Here is a 12607-nt window from a genome sequence, read left to right on the forward strand (position 1 = left end):
ACAGGAACCCAAACAGACATTTAGTGCCATGTGTGCAACCCAGGAAAGCTTTCAGGAGGCAGTGCTGGTGTGATCTGTGGTGAGAAGTAAGGGTTGGTCCAGTAATTGAAGGCAGGGTGAGCATTCCTGGCAAGGGGAACAGATTACCAGAGGCACAGAGGCCTGACACAGCCAGGCTTGTTGCAGAACAGCAAGCATCGCACAGGCCATCGGCTTAGGTCTTGAAAGAACCTACATAAGGCTATGCTGTCTGCCTGGCTGGTTTCCCATGTCCTTGCCCAGGGTAAAAGGGCATTTCCCATATAAAACCAACAAACTTCTAAAAATGTGTATATTCATATATAACAGATTGTCTTTGCTGTGCCCCAGAAACTAATACAACATTGTAAATCAACTATACCCCAATAACAATTTTAAAATAAAAATATATACTTTCTTCAAATTCAGAATGGACTGTGTCAGCTCAGCTGCCTACACTATGACTCCAGCCAAGGCTCCTTTCCCAAGGAGAGGGGACAGTGAAGTGGCCTTCTGCATGGCTGCAGTTTTCTCAATGGCAGCTCTGTTGACATCTCAGGTTGGATGATTCTTTGCCATGGGGCCTGTCCTGTGCATTGTAGGATACTTAGTAACATCCTGGCCTCTACCCTCTAGATACCAGAAGCAACTCTCCTCCAGATTCTTTACTACTAGCTTCCCAGGTAGCACTAGTGATTAAAAACCCCACCTGCCAACGCAGGTTAGATATAAGAGATGCAGATTCAATTCCTGGGTCATGAAGATTCCCTGGAGGAGGAAATGGCAACCCACTCCAATATTCTTGCCTGGAGAATCCCGTGGACAGAGGAGCCTGGCAGGCTGCAGTCGATGGAGTCACACAGAGTTGGACACAACTGAACCGACTTAGCACACACACACTTCTCCAGCTATGACAGCCAAAAATGTTACTAGACATTGTCATATGTTTTGGGGGGTGAGGGAGAATGGGAATTGCCTCCACTGAGAATCTCTGTTTTATTGCATCCAGAACCATTCTTTCAAGCCCCTGTCTTCTCTCAGGGTTGATGAAGCTGTCACCATTTGGTGATGTCACCATGGATTCCAAGGTATGAACTGCTCCCACTATACCTTTGTCAGTGGTTTCCTAGGAGAACCAGCTAGCCTTCCAACTTGGTCTGGGCTGGAAAGGCTGCAGTGATGAGCTTGATCTTAACCACAGCAGAGATGTGCATCTGTGGGGCTGGCAGGCCAGAAGGGCTTGGGAGTGTTAGTGAAGGAGAGTCTGGAGACCCCGCCTCCCATGGGCCTCAGTTTTTGGTAAGGACGCAAAGAAGAATCTGAGTTTTTACCCGTTACAAGAGAGTTTATTGAAGACAAGGAAAGACAGAATACCTCAAGAGGGAGATGGGCTGGGCCAAGGGAGACAATGGCCCTGGAGGGCTGGGGTGCAGAGTGTTTAAGGCAAGGTTATGTGCATAATCCAGGAAGTTGCTGATTGACAGTCTTGAATGACAGCTGCAGGTTACACAACAAGAGGCTCTACTGTGCATGCACTTCTCCATAATTCAGCCTGTTATAATTAGATGTATGTATTCATAGAATATTTATGATTACTTAATGAGCCAAATGGCTGCCAAAGATTATCTAAGTACATGACAGTGTGAGGTGTGAGTTTATGTGCCAGAGGAGAGAAAGTCCCTCCAGTCAGCCAGTGGGGGATTTTTCCTGTCCCCTGACTATTTTGGGTGGTGACGGGGTCATTTGGGGGTGGGGTTGGTAAGTAGCTTGGTGGTATTAGGTGGCCCATTGGATGTGCAGCCAGAGGGGTCGCCTCTCATAGCTCTTGACTAAATTCCTGCCTAACAGGAGGGGTGTAGATAAAATACAAATAAAACATGTAAAGTGTTTTCAGAACTCAAGTGTGTCTTTTTCAGTCATCCTGAGACTTACAAAGGGTCCACATTTTTGGTCTTGGTGGCAGAATGTACCTGGATTAAGGTGATGAGAAGGCAGAGGGAAGGGGCAACCCACATCCCAAAAGATGAGATCTCTGATGATTGGCTAACAAAACCCCACCCAACTCTAAGGCAAAACAGGGGAGAGTCATATAGAGATTGACCTACCAAGTACCCAAAATTTTATATTCAGACTTGATCATCAGCAGTCAAGTCTGGATTATCCCCAGACAGATTCTTATGGGAAGCAATCCCCTGATTTCCTTCAAAGAGCCTTCTATAGCTGTTTCACCATCGCTGTTGATACTTTCTCTGGCACGTAGCCCACATCCCAGGAGGAGATAGAAGGGAATAACCTGAAATCTAAAAACATGTCTTGGTCTCCTTAACATCAAGGGGTAAGTCAATAAGCTCTGAGAAAAGGAAGGTACTATCTTGACCATTCTTTCCAACTGAGGCATGAGGGGACAAGGCAGAGAGGAATGGATGGTGATGGGAATGTGGTGGAGGGTACAGCCAGGGTCCTCTGTGTCCTCACAGGAAGTGGTACCACTCCACGCCCAAGGAAGAGGGAGATGGAGCAAAACAGAGGAGTAAGGGAGGTGGGAGGGAGGTTCAAGAGAGAGGGAACATATGTATACCTATGGCTGGTTCATGTTAATGTTTGGCAGAAACCAACAAAATTCTTTAAAGCAATTATCCTTCAATTAAAAAAAAATTTTTTAATAATGAAAAAATAAATACTTGATCATCGATCCATGAGTGTGTGTGTGTATGTTAGTCACTTAGTCATGTCCAGCTTTTTGCAACCCTATGGATTCTAGCCTGCTAGGTTCTTCCAGGCAAGAATATTGGAGTGGGTTGCCATTTCTTTCTCCAGGGGATCTCCCAGACCCAGGGATCAAACCCAGATCTCCTGCATCGCAGGCAGATTCTTTACCATCTCAGCTACAGAGAAGTCCCTTTAAATAATGAAAAAAAAAAACCCATAAATACTTGATCATTGACCCATGACCCCAAATCCCAGTTTAGGCTCCAGCACACAAGTCAGCATCATTCAGCAATCTCTGTGGGTTCCTCTGTGGGCAAGAAACCATGCCTTAGAAGACAGGAAATGGAACGAACGACACAGCACCAAATGGCTGCAAGCTCGAAGAATGGAGAGTCAAGTACAAGCAGGCCCAAGGCCAGGGATTGAAGAGCACTTGAAAAGTCAACATCGATCTTCACAAACAAATGATGTGCATGCTGAGGCGAAAGAAAGGAGATAATAATCAGGCAAAGTTCCCTAGAGGTGCTGTCAGTCTGGATTAGAAATGGTCAGGGCTGGGCTGAGATCCAGGCAAGTATGGGATTAACTCCTCTGTCTCAGGTCCCGGCACCAAGCTCACCTGTCTGGCCATTCCTCTGGGACAGTGAATGACACAACAGGGAGATAGCCCTTTCCACGGTGCCATCCCCTCTGAGCTAGGCAACGCTTGGTTATTCTCTCCTTTAAGAAGCTGGATGGAGTGGCGGAGGGAGGGGGCTTCCCTGGTCGACCAGTAAAGAATCCACCTTGCAGTGCAGGGGACACCGGTTTGATTCCTGGTCCAGGAAGATTCTACATGCCAAGGGGCAACTGGGCCCAGGCACCACAACTACTGAGCCCATTGCAGCAACTACTGAAGTCCACACGCTGCATGCTCATGCGCCACAACAAGAGAAGCCACCCCAGTGAGAAGCCCACACACCGCAATGAGAGCGCAGCCCCTGCTCTACGCAACTAGAGAAAGCCTGCACATAGCAACAAAGACCCAGCACAGCCAAAAGATAAATATAATAAATGGATTTCTTTTTGAAAAAGGAAGCTGCAGGGGGCCTTCCCTGGTGGTCTAATGGTTGAGAATCCACCTTTCAATGCAGGGGATGTGGGTTCCATTCCTGGTAGGGGAACTGAGATTCCCACATACCTCAGGGTAACTAAGCCTGTATGCCATGACTAGAAAGAAGTCTGAGTGCCAAAACTAAGACCCAGTGCAGCCAAAAATAAATAAACTTTTTTTTTTTTTTTTTTAAGAAAAGAAGAAGCTACATGGATTTCCCCCATGGTCTCCTGTAAACCACCCGCCCAGGATGATATAATTTAGAGTCCAGAGAGAAGTGGCAAAGGCAAGAAGCCCCCATCTGAATATGAGACTTGAAACCAGTGGACGGTGTCCCCAGGAAGTCTGGGCCCAGTCTGGGTTTCCCTTAGAGCCCATTTAGAAACCCCTTGACTTCTTAGATGGAGGCATTTTGGAAAACCTGGACCAGGCTCTATAGCCTGGCTCTCTCCTCCTCTTCCTGATTCCGAACACCAGGCTTTCTTGGAGCTCACCTGGGTCCTCTTCCCTCCTCTCTCTCCTCAGTTCCCATGGCTTAGGAACCACTCTAACCAGCCTGATGCAGTGCTGTCCAAATCGGAGTCTCCAGCCCTGACAGGCTTCCCTCTAAATCCACAAGTGCAGTCAGGAGACCTCCACTCAGCTGTCCCATAAGCAACTCAAACTTATCTAGAGCAGAGCTCCTGAAGTCCCTCCTCAGACCCATCCCACCTCCACACACACCCCTCTACCTCAATGCATGTCATCACCCCAACCACCCAGTTGCTCCAGCTGGGCATCACGATGAATCTTCCCTGTCCTTCACCGCCTCACCCACTCCATTCAGAAGTCCTCTCATTCTCCAGTGCAGCCCCCAAGCTTCTTCTCTTCATATTCGTATCACAGCTTAAAGCTATTTGTTTACTTTGTGTTGTTTGGGGGCTCCCTTACAAAAATGAGAAATGATATTTCACTCACCAATGTAAGTCCAACATTTAGCCTAGGGCCAGAAAGTAAACACTTAATGAATATGAGCTGAAGGAAGGAAGGCAAGCATCCATTAATGATGACTTCATCCAGCGTGAAGTACTTGTCCCATAGCTGGCCTGGCGTCAAGTCTGGGCAGGGCAGGTGTTGAATCTCCCCACCTATCTTTCCCGCTCCTTTTCCACAGAAGGATACCAACAAGAAAAAGTTCCACCCTGCCCCAGAATGGAGCAGCAACGACCGAATACCACCTCCTTCAGAGAACATCCTGGGAGATCAAAGAATTGCCACTGACTGCGTTGCTCTGCCAAGCCTGGATGTGGAATTTCTATATAAATCTCTTTGCACCCCAGTAGCCAGTTTTATTTGTTTCTTGAACTGTCATTTCCATTCTCTGAAATAAATTCAGCTTTGGCCTAAGATGGAAATACTGCTTTCCTGGCCTGGCCTAGCTAAACGTCCCACTCCGTCATCTGTGTCTTCCCTGGGTACCCAGGCAGCCAGCCTTGCCTGGAGGGCAGCAGCCACAGCCTCAGAGATAAGTATGGGGAAGCGGAGGAGTTCCAGATTCAGGATCCTCCTGTGCACTCGCTCCCAGCTCAGCCCCTCGGATGCTCCTGGACTCTAAGCAGGCCACTCCTCCTGCCTGAATCCCTTCCAATCATGACCTTCTGAACAGTCGTCCCAAGGCCAACGACCACATTATCAGGGCTTCCTAGTGTAGGGCAGCCACCAGGAACTTCCACGGCTGCTACACACACCCTGGGGACCCAGACTGCATGCCTGCGTGCTCAGGAACAGGGCCTTTTCTGAGGGATGTTAATAATTGTTTACCAGGAAGGGAATGTGGAAAATTCTGGGTTACAGATAACTAACGGGTGACTCTTTCCTACAAGACTTCTCAGAACCTCTAATATGTGCTCCAAAGACGAAAGATTCAATGAACATGGAACCCTTTGTGTGTGTGTTGGAGGGGGAGTGGGCAGCGGGTTGTGAGTCAGACTTTGAAACAGGTGGCCCTTGGGAAGTAGCCCTGGGGTTCTTTCAGCTCACACCTTCCCAGGCGCACCTTGATAGGGGGAAAGCTTTCAGGGGGTCAGCTGGAATGGGGACCAGCACCAAGGAAAGAAATCTGCTATCCCCAGGCACCTCAAGGCCCTCTTCAGTTCAGTTCAGTTCAGTTCATGGTTCCTCCAAACTAGAGAAGGAATGTCTGCACAATTAGGACACCACCAAGAACTCCCCACCAGCCTCCTGGAGTGTGGCCCCATCCTCCCCCTCCCGGCTCCCCACTCCCACCTCTCCCAGTAGCTCAGTTGTCCCAGTGCTCAGAGAATAAAGGAACAACCAGATCTCGCCCATTCAGATCCATACGATGGACAACAGAGAGTAACTGTCTGGGTTTCAGAGGAGTAGTACTCAGTAGTACCCATCCTGTAGAAGGGCCGGCCCACACGGGACAGGATGGAAGAAGTCAGTTCAGCGGGGAGAAAGAGGTCCAGAGAGACTCAGAGGCCAGACTTAAACACAATGCATTTTACTGGCGACAGAACGGATGGGCAGAGGGACCTGTGTGTTATATACATCAGAACTGTGGTGACCACTGCACCCCGGGAGGAGGCCCCAAGGGCAGCGAAGATGGTGGCTGAGGCCACACCTAGACAATCACAGGCTCCAGCGGGAGCCAGAGAGAGAGTCTGAAATTGTCCTGGCTGCTCTTGCTCGGGGATCTGGATGCTTGAAGGACAAGAGGCCCCAGTCTTTTAGACCCAAAAAGCGACTGCTGGCGGGGACTGGAGAGGGGAGAGGCAGGTGGGTGGGAGGGCGCTGAGGAGGCTGCAGAGGTGAGAACTGAGGAGCGGATGGGAACGACCGGCGGCGCTGGGGCGGCTGCGGTGCCCTGCGTGGTGTTTTATCTGGAGGTGCGCTGGGAGGACTGGGAGAACCTGACGCTGCCGCCCCGGCTGCTGCCTGAGCTGAGGCCTCCACCGCTGACCCCAGAGCGACCCCCGGAGCCAGAGCCGAATCCGCTGCTGCCGCCGCCGAATCCACTGCTGCCACTGAATCCGCTACCGCCTCCGAAGCCGCTGCCGCTACCGCCGCCAAAGCCGCTGCTGCCACTAATTCCGCTACCGCCGCCGAAGCCGCTGCCGCCGCCGAAGCCGCTACGGGCGCCTCCTCCCACGCCGACGCCACCGCCGTATCCGCCTCCGAAACCACCCGCGGAGGCGGAGGTGGTGCTGCTGCTGCTGACCACGGCTGCAGGGGAGACCACAGACAGCGATCAGCTCCCAGCCACCACCTCTCTATATCATAACGATCCCCTGGGCCCAGGGTGATTGAGAGGCGATCAAGGCGGCTTTGAACCTGAAGATTACTGTTTTGCGTTCTGATGTGGTGAGGTGTTCACCCCCTCAGTGTTAAGTCAGTTTGAATTTTCCAATGGTTCCTTCTACATACTATCAACTCTTGAAGAACCCCCCATGGAGATTATCCAGAATTTCTCCTCCTATTAATAAGCTCCCTATTAGATATCCCCCCACACTCCATATAGTACTGTTAATAGTGCTCTGAGCCCAGAACCATTACCAAAGCATATCTGCTGCCCCTTCTGCCCCCCAGAAAACGTGTCCAACCACCATGGAAATATTGTTTAAATTAGGGACTATCGCCTTGAATTAGTACAGATATTTCAGAACCAATTCTCACTGTCACGGTTTCTTTGGCTACTTACAGATGCTAACAGCACTCGGGCACTCTCCAGACATCCTGTATGAGAAAGCAAGAGAAGGCTAGCTCAGTCGCAAAGTAAATTTCCAACATGTCCATGAATGAAAGTGACAGCAACCAGAACAGAATTCAGCAGCCTGGCACATCAGTACTCTATCTACTGTTCATGGGCCAACACAGAACCCCTATGCGCACTGGTTACCTATGCACTTGGCCATCTATGGAGGGCGTGAACTGGCAAAGGCAAGTGGTTGCCTGTAAGCCCTGTGCCATGTGGGGGCCTCTGTCTATAACAGGCCTGCTCCCCATTCCCTTGGTCACTTATCTGGCCCTCAGCATGTGACTTGGGGCAGGAGAAGCAGGGAGATGGCAGTAAGAGGCCCACCTGCACTCCTCGCCCTCCAGTAGCTTGCGGTAGGTGGCGATCTCCACATCCAGGGCCAGCTTGACATTCATCAGCTCCTGGTAGTCGCGCAGCAGCCGGGCCAGGTCATCCTTGGCCTGCTGAAGGGCAGCCTGTAGCTCTTGGAGCTTGGCGTTAGCATCCTTGAGGGCCAGCTCCCCACGCTGCTCAGCTTCAGCAATGGCTGATTGCAGTTTAGCAATCTGGAGCAGGGGGAGGGAGGAGGAACGATGAGCCCAGTAGGAGGGTTCTCTGAGTGTTAGACTAGATTATCCCAGAGCAAGTCAGTCAACCTCACCCCTTCCTTAGCACCTCTGTCTGTCTTCATGCACGGAAGACAGATGGATGGCTGTGGCTTGCCAGCCATCTAAACTGGCTTTGTCTTTGAACTCCTTGAAGGCTAGTGCTGCCTGAGATGACCCCAGAAGTCCCCTCCCCCAGCCTAGGAGTTCTGCGATCCTCGCCCCGACCCCTCACCCATCAGCCTAGACAGCAGCCTCCGTGGCTGTCCCACCTGCTTCTTGACATTCTCGATTTCAGCCCGCAGCCTCTGGATCACCCGGTTGAGCTCCGAGATCTCACTCTTGGTGCTCTTCAGGTCATCCCCGTGCCTGCCAGCCGTGGTCTGCAGTTCACCCAGCTGGAGAATAGAAGGGACAGTCAGGTGTTGATGCAGCTTTGCCTGCGTGTTTCTCCATCCCTAATGTTACCCAGCCAAACTCGAGGTACTTAGTAAGCACTGTGTCTAAATGACATTGAATTATGTTTCTACAGGGACATCTCTGAGGCAGCAGGGAAGAGAACATCTGGTTTGTTGTTCTCCCACCCCTCGATCCCTGAGCAAGGGACCTGTGGTCTGGCAAGGGACAGTGGAACCACTTCCCCCTAGGGGGCAGCACTTTCTGTAACTGAACAACCTTGACAGGATGTCTCCAAAGAGGAGAATCGAGAGGGGCCACCCAATGACCACCACCCAGCCATCCATCCCATGGACCACAGCCTCCCTGGGACCTTCAGTGAATCCTCTGAGAGGTGCCTGGATCTCACCTTGGTCTGATACAGGGCCTCGGCCTCGGCCTTGCTCCTCTGGGCGATCTCCTCGTACTGGGCCTTGACCTCGGCGATGATACTGTCCAGGTCCAGGCTGCGGTTGTTGTCCATGGACAGGACCACGGATGTGTCACTGACATGGCTCTGCATCTGGGACAGCTCCTGCCAATGCAGAGGGGCCTGTTCACTGTTGGGGCCTCTACAGCCAGCACACAGAAGCCCAAGAGGCTCCTGATCAACGGACCCATCTGCTGAGTCAGCTTGGAAGGTGGATCGGCTCTGCCCTGCCTGCCAGCCTCTCAGAGACCCCATGCTTACAGTTCCTCCTGGGGAGCCCCAACAAGAGGCCTTATTTCAAGGCTCAGTCTTCCTGGGCCTTACCTATCAAATCTGAAAATATCTCACCCTCTCTCTTGCCCCCTCTTAGTAGGAAACATCCTCACCATATCATAGAGGGTCGTCAAGAAATTGATCTCATCTGTTAAGGCATCCACCTTGGCCTGAAGCTCCACCTTGTTCATGTAGGCAGCGTCCACGTCCTGAGAAAGACAGATAAACACTTAAAGGCCTCATTACTCCAAAGAATGCACAGCAAGCTGCAGCCACAGCAAGACCAGTACTTGTCCAAGGCTGGTCTCCACATAAAGGATTCACATCAAGGGGGTGGCGGAAGTTCACTCCTACTCAAAAGCTGAAAAATGAGTGAACTGACTCCTTGAGGCATCTCTCCAGACTAAGATGCACTTGGCTTTTATTTTTGGTTCAACTGCCTGAACTTGGCAGCTCTGTGGCAGTGGAGTAAGGATTCCCCACAGCCCAGATGGAAACCAGTGCCTACAAGCCCTAGAAACCTCACACTACAGCCCTTACCTTCTTCAGGGTCACAAATTCATTCTCAGCAGCTGTGCGCTTGTTGATCTCATCCTCATATCTGTAAGAGTTAAAAGGAAATCACTGTTTGCAGTATGAGGTAGTCATAAATGTCACTGTTCTCTGAAACTCTGAAAGTACCTCTCTTCTGTCCTCTGTCCCCCTCCCGCCCCTCTTAAATAAACACACCCTCTCACTGTCCCCCTGTTAGTTAGAAGGACCAACCATTCCCATTCATTCAGGCAGACTGGGTTTAACACGGAAAGTAAGTCCTGGGAAACCCCTCCATCCCCAGTAGACTGGATGCTTGGTCACCACCCTGTGAGTTGTCCCAGCATCCTTCAGATCCTACAGCCAGGATCTTCCCCAGCCTGGCTCATGATAAGGTGCTTCTTCAGCTCTAGCCTTCTAATTTTCTTAGTAAAGGACTATCCTTTAGGAAAGAAAGTGAGGAGGAACCCAGTGAACCAAACTGTCCACTATGAAGATATAGGAAAGTGGGATAAGTGACAGCCCTCTCAGTAGGCAAGGGGAACGCAGTGAAAGCTGGGATTCTGAGACAGGGTCCCCCCAGCATCTTCCCACACGCGCCTGCCACTCACTTCTTCTTAAAGTCTTCCACCAGGTCCTGCATGTTCCTCAGCTCTGAGTCCAGGCGGCCTCTCTCCCCCAGAATGCTGTCCAGGTAGCTCCGCAGGGAATTGATGTAGTTCTCAAAAAGGGGCTCCAGGTTATTGGTGCCTGTGATGGGATGTGTGCCCTGCTGCTGGAGCAGGCTCCACTTGGTCTCCAGGACCTTGTTCTGTTGCTCCAGGAACCGTACCTGAAGTGCATTTGAGAGAAGCAAACTCAGGCAGCGCTTGGAGCAGAGGGGCCTTGCCTTGGGCAGAACTGGGTGTCTGCATCTCCCCATCTCCCCACACAAAGGCCTAGAAAGCTCCCGCTGTGGCTGGAGTGGGTATGGTCAGACTATCACAGCAGTCAGGCCATTGATGATGCAAGACGGCTTCCTTACAGAAGCAGGAGAAATGGGAGGGGAAACTGGAAGTAACCCCTGCCTGGAAGCGAGAGACGTGACCCTTCAGTATTCCTGGGGACTTCATGATTCTAGCCCAATTTCAGAAACACAGAGCATACTGCAAGAAGGTGCTTAAACCTCAACAGCATTGTTTACATCTAAGACACCATTGATGCCCCACTGATATTCACTTCAAAGGATGTGAATGGCAGGAACTGACACAGTTGAAATGCTACTGTCATCGTTGTGACAGGAGAGAGACAGCCAGTGTGAGCTACCCTGCTCTGGAGGTCCCTGAGCACCCTCTTCTTCCTGATGAGGTTGATTGGGGTGCAGACTGAGTTTCTAGGGTCTCAGCAGCCCCTTGGGACTCAGGTTCCCCCTTGAGCCTCTTAAATTCCTTCACTAAGGTGCCTGCCTCCTTTGCCTGGCACATCACCATAGAGAAAAGAGGCCTCCTGGAAAACCCCAGAAGGCAGCTCATGTTTGAATAGCCCCCAGTTCTGGGTCAGACCCTTGCCTGTCAGAGGCCATGACCCCCACCCTGCCCTGCCAGCGCTACCTGCCAAGGCTGGATAAGGGGTGGGAGCCTTGAGCAAAGAGGCAGACAAACAAGACTTGGGGATGTGGGGATCCAAATAGGGGACCATCATCTTTCCCAATCACATGACCACATGGGCAGGTTCATCAGCCCTGAACATCCTCATAAGAGCCAAGAATGCTGCCTAACCCTTCCCCTCAAGCCTGGACCACTCCAGATTGATCCTAAACACTGTATGTAAATATCAAACTCAAAGTCTCCAACCTAGGAATGGGGGCCGCATCAGGGCTTCCTCACCTTGTCGATGAAAGAGGCAAACTTGTTGTTGAGGGTCTTGATCTGCTCCCGCTCTTGAGTCTTTACTTGCCCAATCTGGGGGTCAATCTCCACATTGAGGGGCTGCAGGAGGCTCTGGTTGACAGTCACTTCCTGGATTCCCCCAGGGAAGCCACCTGGACCAAAGCCACCAGGGCCAAAGCCACCGGGTCCTCCAAAACCACCAAGTCCACCAAAGCCACCAGCTCCTCCAAAGCCACCAGCCCCTCCAAAGCCACCAGCCCCTCCAAAGCCACCAGCTCCTCCAAAACCACCTCCCATTCCTCTGCCACCACCAAAACCACCTCCATAACCACCTCCGTAGCCACTCCCAAAGCCACTGACACAGCTGCTGCGCCCTCCTCCAAAGCCACCAGCCCGGGAGCCGGCCACGCTGATGGAGATGCTCTTATTGCCACCCAGGTTGTAGAGGCTGCGACTGCCAAAGCCACCTGCTCCGCTCCGGAACCCAAAGGCCCCTCCGCCGCCTCCCCCAGAGCGGGCCACACAGCTCATCCTGCTACTGCCAGAGACCACGGCAGAGCGGCCTGAGAAGCCCTGGCTCCCGCTGCCAGATGTCTTGCGGACTTGTCTGTTCATGGTGAGCGAAGTCGGTGAAGGGAAAGTGCAAGAGTTAAGCAGGGCCACTCAGAGCCAGAGGAAGAGAGAAGCAAACTGAAGACCTGTGCAGGATAAATCCCTTTATATACATCTAGGAGGCTGCTGGGCTCAAACGAAGGAGAGATAATTAATCTCAAGTAGTCATGGGTTGGGTTTGCCTTCCAGGCAATGTTAGTTTTGGGCTACTAAACACACCTTAAAAATAATCTGAAATGGTGAAAGTGCTAAGGTGGCAGGCTTACCTGGCAAGGGGAGGTGCCTGACTTGGCCCCA

General features: G+C 51.5%; 1 protein-coding gene across 5 annotated transcripts; it reads right to left on the reverse strand.

The window, feature by feature from the left end:
- Positions 1-6309: 6309 nt before the first annotated feature.
- On the reverse strand, positions 6310-12363 carry KRT3 (keratin 3). Of its 5 annotated transcripts, XM_027543647.1 has the most exons (11): positions 12223-12347; positions 12064-12192; positions 11696-11922; positions 10442-10662; positions 9840-9900; positions 9413-9508; positions 8967-9131; positions 8434-8559; positions 7902-8122; positions 7521-7555; positions 6310-7045 (listed from the first exon to the last, which is right to left on the reverse strand). In XM_027543647.1, exons 1-11 carry the CDS (start codon positions 12311-12313, stop codon positions 6699-6701), a joined length of 1719 nt encoding a protein of 572 aa, XP_027399448.1. In that variant the 5' UTR covers positions 12314-12347; the 3' UTR covers positions 6310-6698. The 5 variants fall into 5 exon arrangements, with proteins under 5 accessions (XP_027399448.1, XP_027399446.1, XP_027399447.1 ...); XM_027543645.1 differs by having other exon boundaries at positions 11696-11973; positions 12088-12353; XM_027543646.1 differs by having other exon boundaries at positions 11696-11850; positions 12004-12353.
- Between the last annotated feature and the right edge of the window lie 244 nt (positions 12364-12607).

Source organism: Bos indicus x Bos taurus, chromosome 5, assembly GCF_003369695.1.
Source record: "Bos indicus x Bos taurus breed Angus x Brahman F1 hybrid chromosome 5, Bos_hybrid_MaternalHap_v2.0, whole genome shotgun sequence".
NCBI classification, from domain to species: Eukaryota; Metazoa; Chordata; class Mammalia; order Artiodactyla; family Bovidae; genus Bos; species Bos indicus x Bos taurus.

Coding starts and splice junctions, on each gene's coding strand:
- KRT3 (XM_027543643.1), bottom strand. CDS start 12,313: ATGAACAGACAAGTCCGCAAGACATCTGGCAGCGGGAGCCAGGGCTTC. Junction 10,663..11,695: donor TTGCCTCTTTCATCGACAAG/GTGAGGAAGCCC, acceptor AATGCACTTCAG/GTACGGTTCCTGGAGCAACA. Junction 7,046..7,520: donor CCCGAGTGCTGTTAGCATCT/GTAAGTAGCCAA, acceptor TCTCCCCTGCAG/CCGTGGTCAGCAGCAGCAGC.